Source organism: Dromiciops gliroides, chromosome 1 (assembly GCF_019393635.1).
Source record: "Dromiciops gliroides isolate mDroGli1 chromosome 1, mDroGli1.pri, whole genome shotgun sequence".
Lineage (NCBI taxonomy): Eukaryota > Metazoa > Chordata > Mammalia > Microbiotheria > Microbiotheriidae > Dromiciops > Dromiciops gliroides.
The window spans coordinates 68,690,712-68,713,901 of NC_057861.1; the positions used below are offsets into that span (position 1 = coordinate 68,690,712).

Consider the following 23,190-nt stretch of genomic DNA (forward strand, 5'->3'; position numbering starts at 1 on the left):
CTAGGGCCAGTGCTCAGTCTTGGGAGAAAAAAAAGAGAGATGTCTTTTATGACTAGGCATCAGACCTTAATGAGAACCATGAATGGCTACGCTGCATCTGACCTAGCAATTTGTTAGGGTAAGACTGAGTTGTAAGATACTTTCCTCCTCCCTCTTCATCTTTGGGGAACACTGCCTGTCTCCTTCCCTCTTCCCCCATACTCCAGGAGGTTTGGGGGTACAGGGGAAATCCCCAGTATCAAAGAACTAATGCAGGGCGGAAGAAAGAAAGAAGTAGAGATACTTATCTCAGCTTGAGATGTTTGCAGATGCATTAGGAGTTTACTTTCACTTCTATTTTTACTCATATTAGGTGCTCTGAACTGGGCATACTAATGCACTGTTGGGCTAGCTCTGGATTGGTTCGACTATTTTGGAAAGCAACTTGCAATTATTCACAGAAAGTGACCAAAATGCCCACGCCCTTTGATACAGAAATTCCACTGCTTGGCATATATGCCAAGAAGGTCAATGATAAAACAAAAGGCCTTATGTTTACCAAAATATTTGTAGAGACACTTCTTATGATAGCAGAGAAATGGAAAGTGGGTGGATTATCTATGGTGTAAACAAGGTATGGTACATAAATGTAATGGAATTCTACTGTGCTGTAAGAAATTATGAATAGGATGAATACAGTGAAGGATAGGAAGGACAACTGATAACTAATACAAAGTCATGCAAGCAGAAAAAGGAAAACGATACATATAATGACTATAACAATATAATGGAGGGGCAGCTAGGTGGCACAGTGGATAAAGCACTGGCCTTGGATTCAGGAGGACCTGAGTTCAAATCCAGCCTCAGACACTTGACACTTAACTAGCTGTGTGACCCTGGGCAAGTCACTTAACCCTCATTGCCCTGCAAAAACAACAAAAAAACAAAAATAAAATAATATAATGGGAAGAAAAATATAAAAGCGAATGTTGTGAAATTATGGGCAGGCTCGCACCCAAACAAGAGTTATGAGGCACGTCCCTCCCTTCTTTGTAGAAGTGGACAACTGCAAGTGTGGAGCAATGAAGATAATATCAGACTGTCAATGTGTTGGTTGGTTTTGCTAAAGTTGTTTTCCTCCCTTTTCTATTCTTTGTTTTAAGAGATGGTTCAAAAAAAAAAAAAGATGGTTCTCTGGAGAGGAAAGGGAGAACACATTGGGAAACTTAGATGGTGTTAAAAATATCAATTAGAAAATGTTTAGAATTTTTTAAAAAAAACCTATCTTTTAAAAAATTGTAACTTACATCCTGCCTGCCTGAATTCATTGAGTATAGAGGGGAGAGAAATTAACAGAATTATTTCATGGGGTGGGGGTGAGGTGGCCCAAAATAAGTCAGTCAGTCAGTCAATAAACATTTATTAAACACCTAGAATGTACCAGACACTTACTATTTGATCCTAGGTAAGTCACTTAACCCTGTTTCCTCATCTGCAAAATGAGCTGGAGAAGGAAATGGTGAACCACTCCAGTATCTTTGCCAAAAAAACCCAAATGGGGTCATGAAAAGTTGGTCACAAGTGCACAACAAATGTACCAGGCACTATGCTAAGCGCTAGGGATACAAAAAGAGACGAAAGCCAGCCCCTGGTCTCAGGGAACTCACAGTCTAATATTATGTTTTGAAGGACCTTGAACACCAGAGGACTTCGTATTTGATCCTGAAGGTGATAAGGAGATACTTGAGTTTAGAGGAGAAGGGTGACATGGTCAGATCTGCAAAAATAATCACAACGCATTAGACATTACTATGCCTAATATTAAGTTATCTGGCCTGAGGAAGGTGTGTGTGCATCCCATACAAGAAGGCAGGCAACAGAACACTGAGCTTGGGAGATAGCTTGTCTAAGAGCACTAGAACATAGAGCTGTGAAGGGAGATGATGGGGAACCAAGTTGGAAAGCCCAATGAGAGACAGATTTCGGAGGCTCTTCTTTTAGTGCCAGCCTAGGGAGTTTGTATTTGATCATATGAGCAACAGGGAAATTCTAATGGATTTTGAGCACAGGAGTTATGTGGTCAGGCCTGCACATTAGAAACATTATTTTGACAGATTTGTGGAGGATGGATTGGAGAGGAAAGAGACTAGAGGCAGGTAGGCCAGTTGGGAAGCTATGATGTTAGTCTGGGTAAGATATCATGAAGGCAGGGGCAGCTAGGTGGCGCAGTGGATAAAACACTCAGGAGGACCTGAATTCAAATCCAGCCTCAGACACTTGACACATACTAGCTGTGTGATCCTGGGCAAGTCACTTAACCCTCATTGCCCCACAAAAAACAAAACAAAAAAAGATCATGAAGGCCTCCTGGCAAGATTAGTAAGCCGGGAATGAATGGGGAGACAGAACTCCCTCCTTATGCTTTCCTTGTCTTTCCTGTGACCCAGAGCTAGGGTCTTAGACTCACACCCCTTCCTCCTTGTTTCCTCTGAAAGATCTGTGGGTTAGTGCAGTTTGGAAATCCTGGTTGGCACCTAAAAATATTGGGGAAATAGTTGGGGTACAATAATCTAATGTGGTCACATTATGAATGAATTCATTATTAATGAATGAATAACAAAAGAGCATCAATGGGGCATTTACAAACAAAAGACTGGGTTGCTTGGAGGCAACATTCCAGAGAGGAATACCTGGGTAGCACATAGGACATCCACACCAGAGAGAAGGAAGGAAATAAGCATTAATTAAGCCCTTACTCTGTGCCAGACACTACTTCACAAAAATAATCTCATTTGATCCTCACACCAACCCTAGCTGGTGGTGCTATTATTATCCCCTTTTTATAGTTCAGGAAACTGGGGTACACAAAGGTTAAATAACTTGCCTAGGATAACCCAGCTAGGAGGTGTCTGAGGTCAGATTTTGAACTCAGCTCTCTCTGACTCCAGGCCCAGAACGCTCATCCACTGTACCAACTAGCACATGTAAATAAGATTACTGTGCCGAGATTTCAGGTCCAGGCCCTGTGAGGCCTGTGAGGGTGGCCCCTCAGACCACCAACATTGGAGCTCTCCAGGAGAGGCCTCTACTGCCAAGATGTGGGGCCAAGACACATTATGGAGGGTGAGCTTGCATCAAGAGTTCCTATGATTCTGGACTGTGGGACTGGGCTGGGTGGTATTAGATACATCTGAGTGCACCCTGGTGAACTTTTAAAAAATTAAATTAAAATTTTTATCGCATTTTAAGTTCCTGTCTCCCTCCCTTCCTCCCCACACCTCACACTAGAGAAGGCCACCATTTCACACATCACACACACACACACACACACACACACACACACACACACACACACAAACACAGACACGTAAGTGTAAAACCATATTATACATACTTCTATTTATCAGTTCTTTCTCTGGAGGTAGATAGCATCTCCCTTCAAAGATCCTTTGTAGTTGATTTGAATATTTATAATACTCAGAATAACTTAGTTGTTCACAGTTATTCTTTGACCACTGTTGCTGTTACTATATACAATGTTCTTTCGGTTCTGCTCTTTTCACTCTTCATTCTTTCATGCAAGTCTTCCCATGTTTTTCTAAAATCAATCTGCTCATCATTTCTCACAGCACAGTAGTATTCCATCACAATCATATGCCACGACATGTTTAGCCATTCCCCAATTAATGAGAATCTCCTCAATTTACAATTCTTTACTATCACAAAGAAAGCTGCTATAAATATTTTAGAACATATAGGTTCCCTTCCTCCCCCCGCCAGTCACCTTGGGAAACAGACCTAATAGTGGTGTTGCTGGATCAAGAGGTATATATGGTTTTATAACTCTGGGCATAATTCCAGATTGCTCTCCAAAATGCTTGGATCAGCTCCACCAACAATGTATCAGTGTCCCAATTTTCCCCTGATGAATTTAAAATCTCCAGAGTTAGCTTGGTGATCAGGGAAGGAATGATTTCTTCATCTAGAGAAGTCAAAGTAGGGTTGCCTTTCCTCTCCCTTTCCCACAATCTATGATTACAATATTGGAAGGAAATGATTAACTTGAAGCTTGAGGAGGGAAAAGATTTAGAAAAACTTCTGTGGGGAGAGAAAGAGAGAATCAAGACGCAGAATTCCAGAGGGTCCAGTGGAAGGGGTGAGCAGGTTTGAAATGGAATGGGGGGCGGGGCAGCTAGGTGTCATAGTGGATAAAGCACCAGCCCTGGATTCAGGAGGAACTGAGTTCAAATCTGGTCTCAGACACTTGACACTCACTAGCTATGTAACCCTGGGCAAGTCACTTAACCCTTGTTGCCCGCAAAAAAAAAAAAAAAAAAGAAATGAAGTGGGGGGGGTTAGAATTGAGGAAGATGAAGATGAGAAGATGGGAGGAGGGGACTAGAGACAACTTTGTCTGAAATGGTGGGTGATTGATAAGTATCAGGATTGAGATCGAGAGAGAGAGACAGGAGAAGCCCCAGGGGTAGTAGCAGATGAGTAGAGAAGCCCACAGTTTCCAAAAGAGTGCTGCAAAGGGATCTGGCCATTCTGGGTCTGCTCCACATCTGAGTGGCTGGTGGAAGGAGTCAGAGGGGTGGTGGTGGTGGGCTGTGGTGGTCCTCTATGCCCCCCTCTCTCCACCGCTCCATGGTACTGGCCTCAGTCTGGGTTCCAGCTCTATGTTTTATGTCCTGAGGTCTCCATTAAGTTTCATCATCCTATGGTTCACTGTTTTAAGATCCCTTTCAATTCTGACATTCTATTTTTCTGTGCTCCTCTGAGGTGTGTGTTTATTATCTGGGCATGGTGGTGCACACCTCTAATCCATTTTTTTGGAGAGGCTGAAACTGTTTAAGCATGAGAGTTTTAAACCACAGTGGGCTATGCAGATATCCTGCAGAAGCAGGGATATGACAAACCCCCAAGAGAGGGGGAATCATCAAGCTGCCTGAGGAGGGTATGAACTAACCTAGATTAGAAATGGTCAAAGCTCCCAAGATGCCAGTAGTGGAATCAGTCCTGAAAGTAGCCCCTGCACTTCCATCCTGTGTCAGATAGAGAGATTTAGGCTTAAAAAAAGGAAAAGGTAAAAAAGTATGTGTCTCCCACAACCTCTGATCATGAGGGTGCACTCCCCTCCAACCCAAACTGGGCCAGGTCTACCTAAAGGGAATAAGGAAGAACTACAAAGGTGTCATGAAGACTGCAGCACAGAACACTGTGATCTGTTAGGTAACAGAAGACTTTGGACAACTTCCCTCAGAACTCACCCAAAAGGGCTTTCCTTAGGGATGCATCCATCACAAGGAAACCCTGCAAAGAAGTACATAGGGCAATAATGGGTACCGAGGTAACCATACCATCAAGAGCTCTACTGCTAACAGGTCCTCTCTAATTTCAAGGTTCTAAGGCCCTTTCCCATCCTGACATTGGGTCTTTTTTTTTTTTCCTTTTTTCTTTTTTTTGTCAGGGCAGTGAGGGTTAAGTGACTTGCCCAGGGTCACACAGCTAGTAAGTGTCAAGTGTCTAAGGCTGGATTTGAACTCAGGTCTTCCTGAATCTAGGACCAGTTGCTTTATCTACTGTGCCATCTAGCTGCCCCTGACATTGGGTCTTATTTTTTAGGGGCCCTTCCAGCTCTGACAGTCTGTGTATGGCTCTCACAATAGGTGTTGATCTGATTACAGGGATCAACACCAAGTTATGAGGGAATGGCGTGGGGAGAATATGAATTTACAGTTCCCAAATGATCTTCTTAGTGCCAACCAAGGTCAGTCTGGAAGCAGGCCGTGAGGGTCTTCTGACCCTCTCAGGCCCCTGCCCATCCTATGAACTCCCAGGATTCTCTACCCTCCAGCACTAAGCCAAGTGATAAAAGACATGGGCTCTACCTCATACTCATTGAATCGGCCTAGAGGAGAAAGACCTGGATAGATGGAACCAGGGTTTAAGCCTCCTTATACCTGGGCTCAGCAGGTGCAAGTAGATACAGGTGTGGCTTTCTGGACTCTAGCAAAGGCCTAGAGTGGAGGGAATGAGGGAGACTGGGACTTTGTCCCCAAGTTCTAGGAGGTCCTCCCCTCCTAACGCCTTTTATTTAGTGCTGGCTCCATTGAAGGAGATGGGGTGGACCAATGGTAAGAAGGGGGAAGGATGTCTTCTTACTTGGTGAAAGACAGTATTCAGGACTGAAGATGTTTTGGGGTTGAGCTGCCCTGCTTTCCCAGCCTGCCAATCCCCCTGCTCTGTCTCCTACACATCATCAGAGCCCACATTAAGGGAAACAAGTGTCAGGAACAGGCCTTGAATCTTCCCGAGAGTACCTCAAAATCCCTTTCTCCTTAGAGGCCCTGTAGATGTGGGTTGTCAGAGGAGGAGGCATTCCAGAAGGCCCAGGGAGCCAGAATTCAGGGGTCTCCTTCTATCTCAGTCTAGCCCAGCTCCTCAGAGACCCTTAGCCCCCTGAGACTTAAGATTGTAGTCACCCCGGGTAATTGGCCACCCTGAAAGTACCAAGGGACAGACGGATGGTGATGTCTTTCCTTCCCCATGAGCAGTGAGAACAGGGGGACTGTAGGGTTGGTAGTAGAGTTGATAATTGCCGGAAATGGGGAGATAAACTTCTGAGAAATCTGAAGAGAAAAAAATCAACAAAACTAGGTCATGGGTAAAGATTGAAGTGTGGAGACAGTGGCAGGGGATGGTCTAAGGTGTCCTGAGTTGCACCCCTCCAGCCTTCCTCGGGCAGTGTCTTGCCACTTCCTCTTTGTGAACCTCTTCTTCAGCAGTACATAGAAACAGTGTGGGGGAGGTGGTTTGGGGTCCTCTGACCCTCTAGGGCCCCTGCCCATTCTATGACCTTCCAGCCCCAGGGAAGGGGTAGTCCCCTCCCCCAGAGGCCCCAAAGAGTCTTTTTTCTTTTAAGACAGCCCAATAGTCTGGGGCTGGGGAGCAGCTCAGTGGCAGGCGGCCTCCTCCCAGCAGCCTCAGCGGAAGTTTCCTGCTCACGCTCCTACTTGATGGCTGAGGCTTTATAAATAGACAAACCATCCTCCCCACCACAGAAATGGGGAGGTGGGGGGAGGGAGGAGGCAGAAGAGAAGGAAATAAAGGAGGGGGCCAGGACCCGGGTGTCTAGAGTCATTCTGCATTTCCCACACACCTCTAATTCCTCCATCGGAAAGAATGTGGGACTGGGGAGTCAGGGGACTTGGGTTTTGGTCCTGAATTGGGTGCTGACTCACTGTGGCTTCAGCAACTTATTTCCCCTTCCACATTTCACTTTCCCCATCTATAAAATGGGTGATGCTTACCCACTCTCCCTCCAGAGTGGGGTTTAAATGATGTAATAGGACATGGAACTTAGAACACAGAGCTTCTGACTTGGAAGGGACCCCCACCTACCTTTGCAGCCAGCTTGTATTCATTTCCTTACATACCCTTCCCTGTCCTCTCTGACCCAACTGGACCACCCCTTGTTCCCCGGACTTCACATTCCAACTGCTTCCATGTGGCAGAGCCATCTTCTTGCCTGGAATGAACTCCCTCCTCACCTTCGTGTCTTGTGATCTTGGTCTTTCTTCAAGGCTCAGTTCATCCACAACAACTGTTCCTCCCTGTTGTCCCCAAGTCCTAGCGTCCTCTTTCCCTCCTCAAACTACCCCATGTTTGCTTATCTGAATCCCTGTCCTATCCATCTGTAAACCAAAGGTCCCTTGAGGGCAGGAATTGTTTAAATTCCTGTCTTTGGATCCCCTAAACCTAACCTAGTGAGAAAGTACTGTCTAAGCCTTTGTTAAAATCAAATTAGAACTCAGAACCCAGAATGGGAGGGACCTTGGAAGACAGAATGATCGGGCAAAAACCCTTCATTTTTACACATGGGAAGAGTGAGGCCTAGGGTGAAGGAGAAACGAGATCAAGTTCAGACTGCCAGATAAAGTATGACTGTGATAGTATCATTAATTCATTTTGCTTGTGCGTATGATCATTAAGCTCGCTTATAGGGTTGAAAGCCCAGGCCTGAGCTAAGACATGAGAACAAAGAAGGGATCCCCTCAGCCCTGTCTGCGCAATAAGTGATCCTTCAGACGTTTGACATTTTATTTCTCTGCAGCTCTAATCTAGTGCCAATCTGTGAAGTGTTGTGCCTCCTATGCCCCCCCCCCCAGTGGAATGCCCCCAAGGATGTTCTGCTCAGCTGTTCAAAAGAGATCCACATGTCCCCTGCGCTCCCGGTCGCCACCTCGGCTGACACGGTGCCTCTCTTTCTTCGTCACTGCCTGGGCAAGGATATGACTTGGGGAGGAATGAGGGCTGAGCAGACCACAGGGGAATGCCCCCAAAACTGGGGTAGGTGCCCTCACCTCAAGGGAAACCAATGTCTAGCCCCAGTTCTGTGCCTGCCTTACTTTGTGACTTTGAGAAAGTCCTCTTCCCTCTTTTGGTCTCAGTGTTCTCATCTGTAATAGGGGGATATCACCCATCTCCACCCACACTACACACATTTCCCTGGACCAGGTCATCCTGTCCATTTTTCTGCCTCTATGTCAAGGTGTACCAGAGAACAAGGGACTCTCCTGAGGCTTGGTTCTTCCTCTTTGTGTCCTTCTCAGTCCTTCCAACTACAAATGTGGGAGAGAGATACCTCCTGTTGTTCCCTAGGAAAAGCTGTTCCTGTCTCATTTAACCCTCTCTGCCTCCCAAGGGTCATTTCAACCATGGAAGTTCTAATTTGACTTCTCCTCAATCCTTATCACTCCCCACAAAGACACCCCCCTGCCCTGGGGTCTGTGTACCTCCTTCCAGCTGGCTCCTTCATTCCCTCAAACAAACCAAAGACAGAAACCCATAGTCAGGTAAACATTTTGCTTTTTATTTCAGAGTGAACTGGTCCAAGATCACAGTGCAGTCCTTAGGCTTAAGATTGTCACCCTCCACCCAGACTGCACTGTTCCTACAGGTGTGTGTGTGTGTGTGTGTGTGTGTGTGTGTGTGTGTGAGAGAGAGAGAGAGAGAGAGAGAGAGAGAGAGAGAGAGAGAGACAGAGACAGAGACAGAGACAGAGACAGAGAGATAGAGAGACAGAGAGACAGAGACAGAGAGAAGAAAAATAGGAGAGAGAAAGAGAAGAAAAAAGAGGAAAGAGATACAGAGAAAGAGGAAAGAGAAAGAGAAGAAAAAGGAGAGACAGAGGGACAGAGACTGACAGAGACAGAATTGTGTGACAGAATCCATTCATGTGTAACTGTGTGATTATGTAAGAGAGGTGTGTGATTTGTGGGTGTGGAAGAGAAGTGTGACTGTGACTTTGTGAAGCTTTATTCATGTGCAACTATAAGATGTAGGTGACTTTGGGTCAGGGTGTGCATGCCATTGTGGAACTATTTCCTTGTGTGTGACATCTCTGATATGCCCTATGTGACTATGTGTGTGCATATACATACAAACACATCTATGTATCTATCCATCTGTGATTGTATGTGTGTCCTACTGTATTTGTGTAGATTACAGTAGGTGAGTGTCAAACCTTGAACAAGGTCCCCTCACCTGTTTTCCCCAAACCGCCTGATAAATACCCCTGTGAGTCCCCAAACCCCATCCTGAATGTCAGGAAATTCAGCATCAGTTCCAGGTTCCCTAGCTGGCCCTGAGGCCACTGTTGGTGTCCTGAATGGACAGACCAGTCCTTTGTCTTGCCATCCTCTCTGACTCGCATCTACTAACTCTCTGACTGGTCTTGGAAGCACCCTCTGTTTCCCCCAAGATACCTGCCCGGGCTGGACCGTCAGCCATAGTTCATAAAACTGAGAGCTGGAAGGATCCTTAGAGACCATGTAGTATAATACTTCCATCTTACAGATGGGATAAACTGGGGTCCAGAGAGGCAGTCGCTTGCCCAAAGTCACACAGCTGGGACCACAGGATATTGGATTGACAGCTAGAAGAAAACACAGAGATCATCTAATCCAAATCCCTCATTTTGCAGATGGAGAAACTGAGGCAGCTTAAACCATGAAGGCCCCAAAATAGGAACGGGTCCCATCCTTGATCCTGACCAGTCTCTCTTCTGGCACTCGGACAAAGACTTCCTCACCAGCCTCAAGGTGGACCACACCGCCTAGGAAACTGCTGTCCCACCAGACTCTGGCTGAAGCCCCCACCCAACCACAGGAGGACCGACGGCTGACCAGCAGCTCCAGCTCTTCAGGGTATCTGGCAGTTCGTTTGTAGAGCCCGTGGGTAACAGGTCCCCCGGTCACTGACCCTCCGGGGCATCCCAAACCACCAAGCTGCACCTTCGAATAGATGTAATAGTAGCCAGGCTCAATGCACACCAATGACCCTGCTCGATATTCCAGGCCTCGAAGAAAAGCTAGGCCCAGGTGGGCCTCCCAGAGCATTGGTTCACCTTTCATTGCCAAGCTGGAGTTGGCACCTGGAGAAAGAGAGAGAGAGAGAGAGAGATGAACATACATAGAGTGTAATTGTGTATGTGGTGAGAAAAGTGGGGAGGGGTTGTTATAGTCCCCTGGCAGGTAGGGCAGGTGATCCAGGCCCTCTTGGGTAGGAAGATTCAACATCCCTTAGTGGAAAGAGGCTGTGATTTGGAAACTGAAGATTCAGCAGACCAAAGTTCAAACCCTGATCTCTCCCTCAGACTGGATTTGTAGCCAGAGACCTTGAGCGTGTTAGTCATTTCCCAGATGTGGGTTTTAGTGTCAAGTAAGGAGTTTGGACTAAATAATCTCTAGAGTCATTGGCAATACTGAGATTCTATGATGTCAGGGAAGAGAAAGAAATCTAGAAAAATAGAAAGTGCCAGGAAAGAATGAGGGATTGTGGGAAATTATGGGGAAGTTTGGGGGTTGGTTGGTTGGTTTTAGGCCTAGACTTCTGATTTCACCAGTGTAGGAAATTCCTGGTATGGAAACTATCTGTAATTGATGTCATGTGGAATATATAACCTTAGAGGGTTACCCAGGGTACCCAGTTAAGTGACTTACCACTGGTCCCATAGCTAGCATATCTCAGAGGTAGATCTTGAACCCAGACCTTTCTACCAATAAGTGGTCCTTTGTTATTGACCTGACCACTAATGACCACATTGGGTCTCAAAGGGTTACCTCTAGGGTCACAAAATCCCAAGGTAGAAATGACTTTAGAGCTCAACTAATGCAACCTTCTATTTTATAGTTGAGGAAACTGAGGCATAAAGGAAAAGAAATTACTTGCCCAAGGTCTCTAACCCCAGATCAAGTGTTTTTTCCCCCTACACTGTACTGCTTATGGGCCCACCTAGGGGATGCATCCATCCATACCCTTCAGTTTAATTGACCCATCTCCCTATGTCTTTCCTATGGTCCTTAGAATTTCTGGAGCAAATATGCAAGCTTGGGAACCTCTGGGGGCTCCTCTTTAGTCCCACATCTGGCTTGGGCCAGCAAAGTCCACTTTTGTGCCTTTCCTACCCTGCCTCTCCCTGTCCCCCAGTTCCTTACCTGTGAGGTGAGCTGCTGGCTTGTCCTGATAGGATCTCCTCTCTGGGAAGAGATAAGGTGGGAAGTGAAAGGTTAGGGAACCTGCACCTTTGTCACTCAGACCTTCCTAAAAGCCCTGCAGGATACTCTTCCTAATACCTTCCCTTTGGGGGTCATAACCCCAGATCCTGAGATCAGAGGATCACAGAATCCTAATTCTAGAGCTGGATAAGATCTCAGAGGCCATCTCATCTCATTTTACAGATGAGGAAACTGAGACACAAGACTGACTTGCCCAAGACCACAGAGGCGGCAAGTAGCAGAGCTGAGATTTGAACCCAGGTCTTTGGACTCCAAATTCAGTTCCTGGACCTCAGCTCTGAGTAGGAATGAGGCATATTATCTGTTTACACCCCCTCATCCCCACCCCCACTCCCTGCCCCGCTGCTGACACGCATTCATAGCCTTGGATTGTGCAAACTCCATTAGGCAATGGGGTTCCCAAGCTTGGAGGGGGGAGGAAGGAGGAGCATAGATGCAGAAGTGATGCTGGAAGTGGGGGCAGGGCCAGGGTGGGGGAGGGAGCAGAGAGACTGGAGTCAAGTTGGGAGGGGGGAAGGATTGGGATGGGGAGATGGTAGCCTGAGAACAGCATGGGACTGGCTGCAGATGCGACTGGGTGACCCCTCCCCCTGGGCAGTCCTGGCCCTCCTTTCGTTGTCCCTTCCTTTAAACTCACCCTGAACCAGCTGCTCCAAGGAGCTCTCCTCTCTCTGAAAAACAGAAATGCAGTGTGACTATGGGAATCACCAGGCAATGGGACACACACACACACACACACACGCAGGCATGTACATATAGACACAGGCATACCATGTGTCCACACAGAGGGACAAACACGCTCACCCAAACACAAATACACACAGCAGCACACAAACTGAGCCTGCTCACCCACCGGGAGCCGAAGGTTGAGGGCCGCCAGGTCCCAGTGGAAACTCCATAGAAAATAGCCCTCTATAGCTACGCCAGCCAGTGCCAGGAGGAGAAGGAGCCCCAGGCCCAGCTGTGTTCCCTGGCATGTCCGTTGCTTGCTCTGTCTCCGTGGGGGGAAGGGCACATCCGTCTGTCCATCCACGACAAACATTGATGGATGAATCCCTGGATCTCCCATGGGTCTTCTGCCCTCTGACATCACGGGTACTGAATAAATCTCCAGCTTTGGTGCTCAGCCTTAAGGCCTGGGAAGGTGCCCAGGCTCAGTTCTTAGGAAACGGCTCGGCCTCCAGGGCCAGGAAAATGCCAGCTCTCGTGCCCAGCTCTAGCACCCAAGTGGGTAAGGGCTGATGTATCCAGCGAAGTGTCTGGGAAGTACCTGATGGGCAATCCAGAGGAAGTCCTGGTGGCTGGCGGATGAATGCACTGGCACAACCCTGGGGCGATAGGTTCTCAAGAGGAAACCAACTGCTTACCACATGTGCTCTGGCTAGGCCTCCCGGACAGGTGGGCAGGCGAACTGAGGCTGCTCTGGTCCCAGCCTTCACCCCAAGAGCCTCTTGAAGCCAGTCTGCCCCGCCCCCTTTCCCCGGCCGCCCCCTTCCTGCCCCAGCGGTTGGTGGGCGGGTGGGGCTGATGTACTCACACTTTCCGATTTTCCAAGACCATGTGGAACCTGTGTGACCCCCTCTGGGAAAGAATGTGTGCCCTAAGGGCCTGCGGGATTCCAAAGAGGGTGCCCAATGGAAGCCAGGTGGTTGGGCTCATCAAACGATGAGTCTGAGGAGGCAGCAGGACTTATAAGAAGAGTCTGAATTGGGAAATGTAATCAGGGCATGGGACTTTAGAGATGGAAGGAACCTGAGAGCTCATCAGGAAGCATGCTGACTGTGGCTAGGCAACAACAATCAGGGAGACCTGAGCTTCTGCCTGCCTCAGACATTTTCTAGCTGTGTGACCTTGGGTAAGTCACTGTCCCCCGAAGGGCCTTAGTTTCTTCATCTGTAAAATAAGTTGTACTAAATGGACTCTGACCTTAAATCTATGATCCACCCTCAATACCCAGGATCTTTAGAGAACAGAAGAGGGATCTGAGTTGGCTGGAGGACCAAGGAGTAGTGATAAAATGTAGGTTCCCTTACCAACTTCAAGGGCCATATGTGGGTCTTTTCCATGTGTGGTGGCTTCTGTGTATATGTATGCGTGAATACGGCAGGTGTGAGGCAGGAGGAGAGGAGATGTAAAAGTATTAGAGTCAGGTGGAAAGTGAGGGTTGAATTTATAGGATTTATTGATGATCTCCAAGTACATGTTTCCCATCTTGGTTTGGAGACAGTGAATGGGGTGGGGATGGGGGAGACAGAGCTAGGCAATGCTGTGGATGGAGCACCTGGCCTAGAGTCAGGAGGACCTGAGTTCAAATGTGGCTCCAGACACTAACTAGCTGTGTGACCCTGGGAAAGTCACTTAACCCTGTTTGCCTCAGTTTCCTCATCTGTAAAATGAGCTAGAGAAGAAAATGGCAAACCTCTCTAGTATCTTCACCAAGAAAACCCCCAAATGGGGTCATGAACAGTTAGACACAACTGAAAAATGACTGAACAGCACAGAGGAAGATCCAAGGGTCCAGGGCCTAGAGCTCTGAAGGCCTTGGGGTTGGGGACATGTGCTATGGGGAGAAATAGGGTTTATTGTCCCTCCTAAGTCTCCCAGGGACTTTAGAGTCTCTGTGTTTAGCCCTGTCCTCCTTCTAGCCCCCGACCTAAGGCCAGAGTTGAACCCCAAATCACAAAACCTCCAAACCAAAGGTGTTTCCTGGACTATCTGGCTGGGGACCTGGGTGTCTGAGGGGTCCGACTGCCCTATCTCTCTCACCCATCCACACACCCATCCCTCCCCAAAAGGTCCTCTATGGCATATCTGTCTCTTCAGGAAACGTTGAGTAATGACCTGCTGTGTTCAGAGCCTTGGAATTGATGCTGAGGAAGCTTGAAGGGGCTATGAAATCTTGGGCTTGCCAAGGAGTGGGGGTGGATGAGTGTGTGGGTGCTGAGTGTTCTACTCTGAGCAGTAATCCTCTCGTTTCTATGCCCCCTCAAACCCCTGCCTGCAACACCTCCCTACCTCCTTTGAGTCAGCCACCCAGTCAGGGAAAGTAGGGGATGAGGGATTTAGAAGAAGGTTTCAAATTCTCATTCTGTTCTTTGTTACTGGCGCAACCTTGAGAAAACCCTGTCCCTTCTCAGGGCCTCAGTTTTCCAATCTGTAAAATGGGACCAGATAATAGGGACCTTCCAGTTCTGACATGACAATCCTCCAGGAGCAGAATGGAAGGAAGCCCAGTCCCCAAACCAAACCAAACCAATAAACTGAGATGTAAATGAGTGTTTGACCTTTTTAATAATGATAATCCCAGGGGCAGCTAGATGGCGCAGCGGATAGAGCACTGGCCCTGGAGTCAGAAGGACCTGAGTTCAAATCTGACCTCAGACACTTGACACTTACTAGCTGTGTGACCTTGGGCAAGTCACTTAACCCTCATTGCCCAACAACAACAACCCCCCCCCAAATAATGATAATCCCAGCGCCCCACATCAAACAGCACTCTGAGATTCTCTGATTATCATTCACCACTCAGAGATTATTGCCCTCATTTCTATGGATCAAGAAACTGAAGATGAGGCTGGGGAAGGGCCTTGCCCAGGGACAGGGGTTTATTAAATGGCATAGTCCGGATCTGAACCTGGCCGCCCACCTCTCCTCCATTCCTCCCCCCAGGCCTGGGTTCCTTTTCCCTGATCTCCCAAGGATCTCCAAGCACCACACTAGATGAGTCCATTACATCCTTGAGAAAGAGCCTTTATTTAAAAATATGGTAGGAGATGGCTGAGGCCAGGGGTGGGTGGCCATTCAGGTCCACAGGTGGGGTTGGGTCATGGCCAGGTTAGTTGGGGCAGCCAAAGGAGATCATGCCTTCAGAAAAGACCTCCAGATCCTGACACAGTTTCTGATTCTCTTCATCCTGACATTCATCTTCTTGTGGCCAGAACTCCACCCAGGTGTCCTTGCCAATGATGTAATTAAGCCTGGGGGCATGGAGAGGGAGGCTTAGCAGGGGGGAAGAGGTTATCACCAGCCCGAGGACCAGGGGGTGGATAGAGGGACCCAGAGTGGGGTGTGGGGGAGATATGAGTGCCCCAGACCAGGAAGGGGGATGGATGGAATGACCTGGGCTAAAGAAGTGAGCCAGACCAAACAGGGAGATGGCCAGAGAAACTTGGGTCAAGCAGAGGAAGAAAGTGGCAGTGAACAAAAGAACCCGAAGAAGGGATATACAGGATGACTGAGGCGGGGCAGAAAATGAATGGGATGACCTAGGCCAGGTAGGGGGCATAGAGAGAAGAGCTAGGACCAGGGGAAACATGTGGGCCCTGGCTCTTACTCTGAGTTCATCTTCCATAGGTCAGAGGAGATGCCCCAGATCAGATAATCCTTGCCCTCCCTTAGCAGCAGGGCCTCCCGACACTTCACATGGCTTATGAATGTCCGAAGCTTGTCTCGAGGATTCTCATCGGAGCCTGGGGCAGGAAACACAATGTAAGCCTTGGGAGAGGGGAATCACAGGAAAAGATCTGGGCTTGGGGCATGGATGGGGCCACTCACCAGACTTAATGACCTCTTTGATGAGCATCTGGTATTCATCGTAGCTGTCAGACTGTTGGATCTTGTTCACCCTGACCTTATAGACTGAGGACAGAAACCAGCAGGGTCAAAGAGAGGCAGGAGTACAGACACATCCAAACAGGTACCTGTACGTGGGAACAGAGAATCCCAGAGACCCAGAAGCACACAGGAATTCACAGGCTCAGCCACCACCTGGTACTCACCATAGTCCACTCCCGGCTCACAGGCCTCCTCAATTCTCTGCTGCCTCGTCAGCTGCTCCTCCTCTCGATGCAGGAAGCAGTTCTCTGTGGGGAGGAGGGACAGGAGACAGCTTCAGCGATCGGCCAGGAGAGGGCTCAGATCCCCAAGCCGGGGCCCCATCCAGCTGCCCCCAGCTGCCTTGGCACTCACCCTCGGCACATCGGCACACATCTTTGTGGCAGATCTTATTGAGCAAGCCACCCTCTTTGGTGATGTGGTAGAACTTGGTACAGCTTTCCTCTAGGGAGGGGAGGGGGAGAATGAGAGAGATCAGAGGCTTCAGCCCTGAGACCCCAAAGCTCAGATCTTCAACCCTCAGACCCGCAGACCTTCAGATGTTCATATCCCCATGCTCCCAGACTCTCAGAACTCAGACCACCACAATTTGGACTGGGGAAGGGGGGGTCCTCAAGATCTTGCTTCCTGTCCCATGCTCCCATTTTCTCCTCTCTAGCCCCCAAGACAGAGGACTCACTGACCCAAGTTGTAGTAGGAGTAGACTTTGACGGCCCCAGGCTGGATGAGTCCCACTTCAAAATATTTGTGGATCTTGAAGGACAAACACTCCTCTTCCTTGTTGGAAATCTGACAGGAGGAGGGAATAGGAGGAATGGGTGTTCATGGAGAATGGGGAGGGGTCAAAGGGAGACAAAGAAAAATTGTGAGGAAAAAGAGGAGGGAGAGAAGAGAAGGAAAGTCATAGCGAGAAGTACCATAGAGAGATGGGTTAAAAAGGATGGGGGAGGGGGCAGCTAGATGGTACAGTGGATAAAGCACCAGCCCTGGATTCAGGAGGACCTGAGTTCAAATCTGACCTCAGACACTTGACACTTACTAGCTGTGTGACCCTGGGCAGGTCACTTAACCCTCATTGCCCCACAAAAACAACAACAACAAAAGGAAGGGGGAAGAGAGAAAGGGAGAGAGAGAGAAAGGGAGGGAAGGAGGGGGAAGGGAGAGAAAGAAATGGAGGAAGGGGGAGAGAGAAAGAGTGAGTGAGGGAAGGAGGGAGGAGAGATGGAGGGAAAGAGAGAGAGGGGGAGAGTGAGGGAGGGAGAAAAAAGAAAGGGAGGCAGGGAGGGAAATAGAGAGGGAAGGAAGGAGGCAAAGCTGTGAGAGAAGGAAGAAAGGAGGGACAGTGGGTCCCCAGGAAGGAATGGGAAACTGGAATGTAAGGAGCACTGCTCACCTTGTCCAGGTAGATGATAAGAGTGTTCTTGTCAGACACAGCCTTGCCCAGCTCATATTTGGAAATGTATCTATCCTTGCCCTTGGTCAGCTTGGCGGGGAAAGAAGGACAAAGATAGGTGAGAGCCTGGAACATGCCTCAGGGCTTGAGTCCCTTCCCCCAGCCAGCCTTGCCCTTGACTCCTCCCTGCTCTATTTGAGCCCCATCCTGGACTCCTTGCCCAAATTTCTTACTAAATTGAGATCTTCCGTGTCTGGGGAAAAGCCAGTCATCATAGAGATATCCAGAATTGACATAGTAGCATCAGTTTCTCCTAGGTACCTGAATGAGGCAGAACCAAAAGGGCCCGGGGGGTGGGGGGGTGGGGGGGGAATCAGAGCAGGGGCAAAGGGCCTGAGGGTGAGCCTAGGGTTGAGGTTTTGACCTCTAGCTGTAACAAGGAACTGCTGGAGACAGGTTCAACTTCCAAGATGCTCTTCCCTGGGGGATGTTGGGACAAGGGACAAGGGGAGGGCTGAAGAAGAGGGCAGGAAGGAGGAGGGAGAACACTGGTTACAGGAGTGACCCACCACCCAACCTGGGCCTTTCCTCTAGGCAAGGGGGTGAGATGATTCCCAGTGAGTGGCCTTCACTCTCCTCTGCCTATTGGTGACCACTCACCTAGTGCAGATATCAAGGAACATGGTGGCCTTGGCATCCTGAGGCTTCATGACTGAAAAGATGTGGGACAGAACATGTGAAGGTAAGAGCTCTGGGTCTCAGTCCCCACTCTAGTGGGGAAAGGGCATCAGAATTGGGGCAAGAGTTGGAGAAAGAGATCAGAGCCAAGATTTGGGAATAAAGAAAGGAAAGGGATTAGGACTCTGGGCCTGGGAAGGGGGATGGGGGGGGATGACACCTTACCATTTTCTGGGGCTGGTCGAGTGGACACCCTCAAGTCAAACTTCTTACACAATGGATTATCTTTTAACTTGGCATTATACACTGTCACAACCTGAGAATGGGAGAAAGGAGGTCAGAGTGGACCAGAGCAGGAACAAGGAAAAGGTAGTCTTAGAGTAAGAGGGTCAGAGGGTGAGGACTGGGGATAGGATTAGAGCCCAGGCTTGGGTAAGGGGTGAGGGTGAGGCTAGGAGTAGGAGCTCAGGCTGGGCTCAGGTCAGGGGCTGGAGCTTTCTCACCGACAGAGTGCCTTGTCCTTTTCCTTTGACCTTCACAGTAAAGTCTTCATTTATCTTGGTCTAAAGGAAGGAGAATTCAGTCCAACATGCAATTATTAAACACTTACTGTGTGTTGTGCATTTTGCTAGGCATTGGGGATACAAGGATTGAAAGAAGATAGTCCCTGCCCTTTGGGAACTCACATTGGGGGAAATCAACATGTACAAAGAGAAATACAAAAAGCACACAAAATAAATACAAATTACTTTTGGGTGAATTGGGAAAGGCCTCTTGGAGGAGTTGAGGTTTCATCAATAAATCAATAAACATTTATTAAGCACCCTACTATGTGCCAAGCACTGGGGCTCTGGGGATATAAGAAGAAGCAAAAGACAGTCCCTGCCCTCAAGAAGTTTACAATCTAACAGGGAAGACAACATGCAAACAAATGCAGACAAAGCAAGCTATACAGATAAATAGCAGATAATTACCAGAGGGAAAACACTGGAATTAAGAGGGGTTAAGGAAGGCAGTTGAGAGTCACTAATGTGTCAAGATCAGACCTGGGTTTTAGGAATATCAATTTGGTAGATGTGTGGAGGATGGGTTAGAGAGGAGAAAGAATAGAAACAGGAAGCTCATTTAAGGGACTATTATAGTAAATGCAGGCTAAAGGTAACAAAGGCCATCTGTGTGAATGGAGAGAAAGGGATGGATGGGAGGGATTCTGTGGAAGGAGAATTAATAAGACTTGGCAGTAGATTGGATATAGGAGTTCAGGGAGAAGGAAGAGACAAGAATGACTCAGAAGTTGAGAACCTGGGTGGCTGGAAGGAGGATGGTGTCCTCTACAGAAACAGGGAAGCTGGAGGAAGAGAAAAGTTAGGGAGAAAGATCATTAACTCTATTTTAGAGATGTTGAACTTGAGCTGTCCATGGAACAGTCAGGGGGAGAGATCCACTAGGCAGTTGGTGATAGGAGATGGGCATTCAGGAGAGAGAGCTAGGCTGGATTTGGAGATCTGGGCACCATTCAGTTGATCACTGAAACCAGGGGAAGCATAAGATCACCATGATGTAGAAAAGAGGAGAGGACCTAGCACAGAGCCCTGGAGGACATCCACACATGGTGGTAGAACACAGATGACGATTCTGCAAAGAAAACAGAACCAAGAAGAGAACCATGGCCGAGCAGCGTCATGGAAATCCAAGGGAGAAAGTATTTTCAGGAGAAGGGGTGGCCAGCAGTGTCAAAGGTGGTACACGGGTCAAGAAATAGGAGGACTGTGAAAAGACCATTGGATTTAGCAATAGAGAGAGATTGCTGGTTACCTTAGAGGGATCATTTCAGTTGAGTTTGGGGTAAAAACCATATTTCAGGTTGAGAATTGAGTGGAAGGTAAAAAGCAGAGGCAACAAGTATAGAAAGCTTTTTTTCTGGGGCAGCAAGGTAGCACAGTGGATAGAGCACCAGCCCTGGATTCAGGAGGTCCTGAGTTCAAATATGACCTCAGACACTTGACACTTACTAGCTGTGTGACCCTAGGCAAGTCACTTAACCCAAATTGCCTCACAAAAAGAAAAAAAGAAAGAAAGCCTTTTTTTTTTCTAGGAGTCTGGCCATAAAACGGATGAGAGATATAAGAATATCCCTTTAGGGGGTGTTAGGATGGTTTTATAAAGTTGAGAGGGAAGGTCTGGACGTGTTTCCAGACAGAAGGAAAATATGATTAAAAGGGCAAACTCCCAGAGGAGATGGGAGAGGATGGGATGCAGAACACAAGAAGGGCTCATCTTGGCAAGGAGCCTAGCTATTTCTTCTTCAGAGATCATTGCGAAGAATGACAGAATTCATTAAAGGTACAGAATTGGAGAGAAATATTTTGGGGTAGAGTATGAAGCAAGGTTTACTGCTGACAGGGAGTGTGAAGCAGCAAAGAAGATGTAAGGGAGGAAGAGAAGGTTTGGAACAAGTGCTTCAGGGAGTGTGGCAGAGTCAGTAAAAGGTTCAGTGTGTTCCAGGGACCCAGTTGTGATTGGGTAATAGATTTGTGAACAAATCTGCACAGCTGTGATGTCTAGCAGATTTGGCAGCATAAGAAGAGTAGGAGCAGAGAAGGCTGATGGTGGAAATAATACAGGGTCGGGCTTGGACTGTAGTAAGTGGCCACAGGACATGGGCAAGGGACTGAAGGGGAGAAACTACATGGCAAAGATTTCAAAGTAGGGCGATGAGAGCAGAGCCTGGAACCAGGGCATTCAGGGAGAGATAGAATGACTGGAGGCTTCAGTGGGAACAGAGAATAAGCTTAGGAAACATAAGACAGGGAGAAGTGGGCAGAGAAGAACTTCTGGTCAGGGAGGAAGCTCAGAGTTCTGTATCACAAAGGTAGAACCCTTTGAGGGGGGCGGGGCGTGATGAGATGGCAGCTCTGAGTATTCCTACATCTGGCTGAGTTGGAGTGAAAGCACAGGTCATGGGAGTGACAGAAACACCCAAATTAGGAAGCAAGGGTGTTCAAAGGGATATCAGTGTGTGTCCTGAAGCCCCTCCCCTGGTACAAGGGCAGGGGTGAGGGTAGATAAGAAAGCCAGAAAGTCTTCAGGGAGGATGCAAAGTGACCTGGAAGCCACCTCGATCCAAAGATGGCATGGAAGTCTTTGAAGAGGAGAGGTGACAGTGATAAGCTAGGAGTGTGCCTACTCCTCATCCTGGCCCAAGGTGGCCATGGGGGAAGGGAGAGACAGAACCGGCCGAGGGGACCAGGAAGGCAGTGTCTTCTGGAGGAGGTCATGTTTTCATGGTAGTAGGAAGATGGAAAGAATGTGAGAGAGAGGAGAGGGGAGGGGACGAGAGGGAAGGGAAGGGGAAGAGAAGGGAGTAGGGAAGAAGAAGAGGAAGGGGTAGTAATATAAGGAGGAAGAAAAGGATAAAGAAGGAAGAGGAGACGGAGAAAGAAAAAAGGTAAAGAGAAGAAAAAAGAGAGAGCAAAAGGAAAAAAGATAGCAAAGGTGAAGCCTCTCCCCATGGCTGGGACCTTTCTTCATTTTACAGAGAGGTTTAGGGTTGGGAGGAGGTGATAGGCATCCTCCTAGGCTTTATAGTTATTCTGCTTCCTTTCCCTGTGATTCCCTCCCCCTCATCTTGTCCAGCTCCCAGAGGGAGAAGAAAGGTGACCCCATGACGGTAGGCTGAAGTGAGGCTAGAACTCTGCACGGCATTCCCCTTTATCTGGGTCCTAGCAGGCTACGACGAGTGCGGGGCAAACAGGAAGTGCCATACCTCAGTTGATCGCAACAAGCTGGCCGAGTCGTAACTGATGCGGTAGTTGAAGGCTGAGCTTCTACTGGGCAGCTGGACAGATATATCCAGATTGAGTTCTTGATGATCTGGCACATCCTGCTGGTACTGGGCCAGAGCCTGGAACACCATGAAGGTAGCCTAGAATACAAGTCAGGGAAGAAAAGAGAAAGAGGCATCATGAGAGAGCCCAGAATACCATTGAAGTGACCTAGAATTCAACCAGAAAAGAGAATGAGAGGGTTATAGGACACCTGAGAATACCAATAAGGTGGCCTAGAACCCATGATAACGAGGCTGTGTCAAAGTCTAGAGAACCATGAAAGTAATTCAGAACCACAGAATTTTCCACTGCAATTGGCCATTTGCCCAACTCACATCTGAAAAAGAAATCCCAAGACTACCCACCCAATAAGTGGTTCCCCAGCTTTTCCCTAACAACCTCTAAGGTTGTTGGGAAATTGTTCCTGATGTTGAGCTTAAATGCGCATCTTTTTAGCTTCTACCCATTGCTTCTAGTCTTTCCCTCTGGGACTGAATAGTCCCATCTGATTCCTCTTCCAGAGTAGATAGAGATCTCTAAGTATCCCAAGACAATGAGCCCTCAAAACCATGCATTCCTCCTGTAGGAGAAAGGGAGCTCAGAGGGGAACTCTTGGGGTTAACCCCACCACCACCACAACCCAAGACATGATTCAGGACTGCCAGACTGGCAGTTGGTTGTGCCACTCATTTGCTGATTCTCTGTGTGATCCTGGGCAAATTCCTTCCCCTTAGTTTCCTCATCAGTAAAAGAAGGCAGTAGGTAATCTCTGAGTTTTGACATTCTTGAGTCTACTTTCCAATGTCTCCTCTGAGAGACCAAATGCCATAGCAGATAGAAGTCAGGAAGTCCCACGTTCAAGTCTTCTCTCTTACATATATTCTGTGAAAGCACTTACCCTCTCACCCCAGTGGGGCCACCCCCATCACCTCCAAGAACAAATATGAAGTTCTCTATCCGGTGTTCAAAGCCCTTCACAACCAGCTTCCCATTCCCCATCACTTTCCAGTCTCCTTATCCCTTACACTCCCCCCTTCCCCCTTCCACTCTTCCATGACACAGGTCTCCTTGCTCTTCCTCTAACAAAGACAACTCATCCCCCAACTCAGGCTTTTCC

At 48.1% G+C, this 23,190-nt stretch overlaps 2 protein-coding genes across 2 annotated transcripts in view; both read right to left on the bottom strand.

Moving 5' to 3' along the window:
- Positions 1-9,100: 9,100 nt before the first annotated feature.
- On the bottom strand, positions 9,101-12,843 carry TNFSF14 (TNF superfamily member 14). Its single transcript, XM_043977195.1, has 4 exons — positions 12,415-12,843; positions 12,199-12,232; positions 11,481-11,522; positions 9,101-10,417 (listed from the first exon to the last, which is right to left on the bottom strand). Exons 1-4 carry the CDS (start codon positions 12,649-12,651, stop codon positions 9,987-9,989), a joined length of 744 nt encoding a protein of 247 aa, XP_043833130.1. The 5' UTR covers positions 12,652-12,843; the 3' UTR covers positions 9,101-9,986.
- Positions 12,844-15,295: 2,452 nt separating this feature from the next.
- The window catches only part of C3 (complement C3), a 32,429-nt gene continuing 24,534 nt past the window's right edge, over positions 15,296-23,190 (bottom strand). Inside the window, exons 30-41 of the mRNA XM_043986695.1 lie at positions 22,013-22,171; positions 18,750-18,809; positions 18,472-18,562; positions 18,229-18,280; positions 17,802-17,889; positions 17,569-17,658; positions 16,859-16,964; positions 16,530-16,619; positions 16,340-16,423; positions 16,116-16,199; positions 15,895-16,030; positions 15,296-15,538 (exon numbers count right to left, since the gene is read on the bottom strand). Of these exons, the coding sequence (XP_043842630.1) occupies positions 15,397-15,538; positions 15,895-16,030; positions 16,116-16,199; positions 16,340-16,423; positions 16,530-16,619; positions 16,859-16,964; positions 17,569-17,658; positions 17,802-17,889; positions 18,229-18,280; positions 18,472-18,562; positions 18,750-18,809; positions 22,013-22,171 (1,182 nt within the window). The 3' untranslated portion in view covers positions 15,296-15,396. The remainder of the gene's footprint in view (positions 15,539-15,894; positions 16,031-16,115; positions 16,200-16,339; positions 16,424-16,529; positions 16,620-16,858; positions 16,965-17,568; positions 17,659-17,801; positions 17,890-18,228; positions 18,281-18,471; positions 18,563-18,749; positions 18,810-22,012; positions 22,172-23,190) is intronic.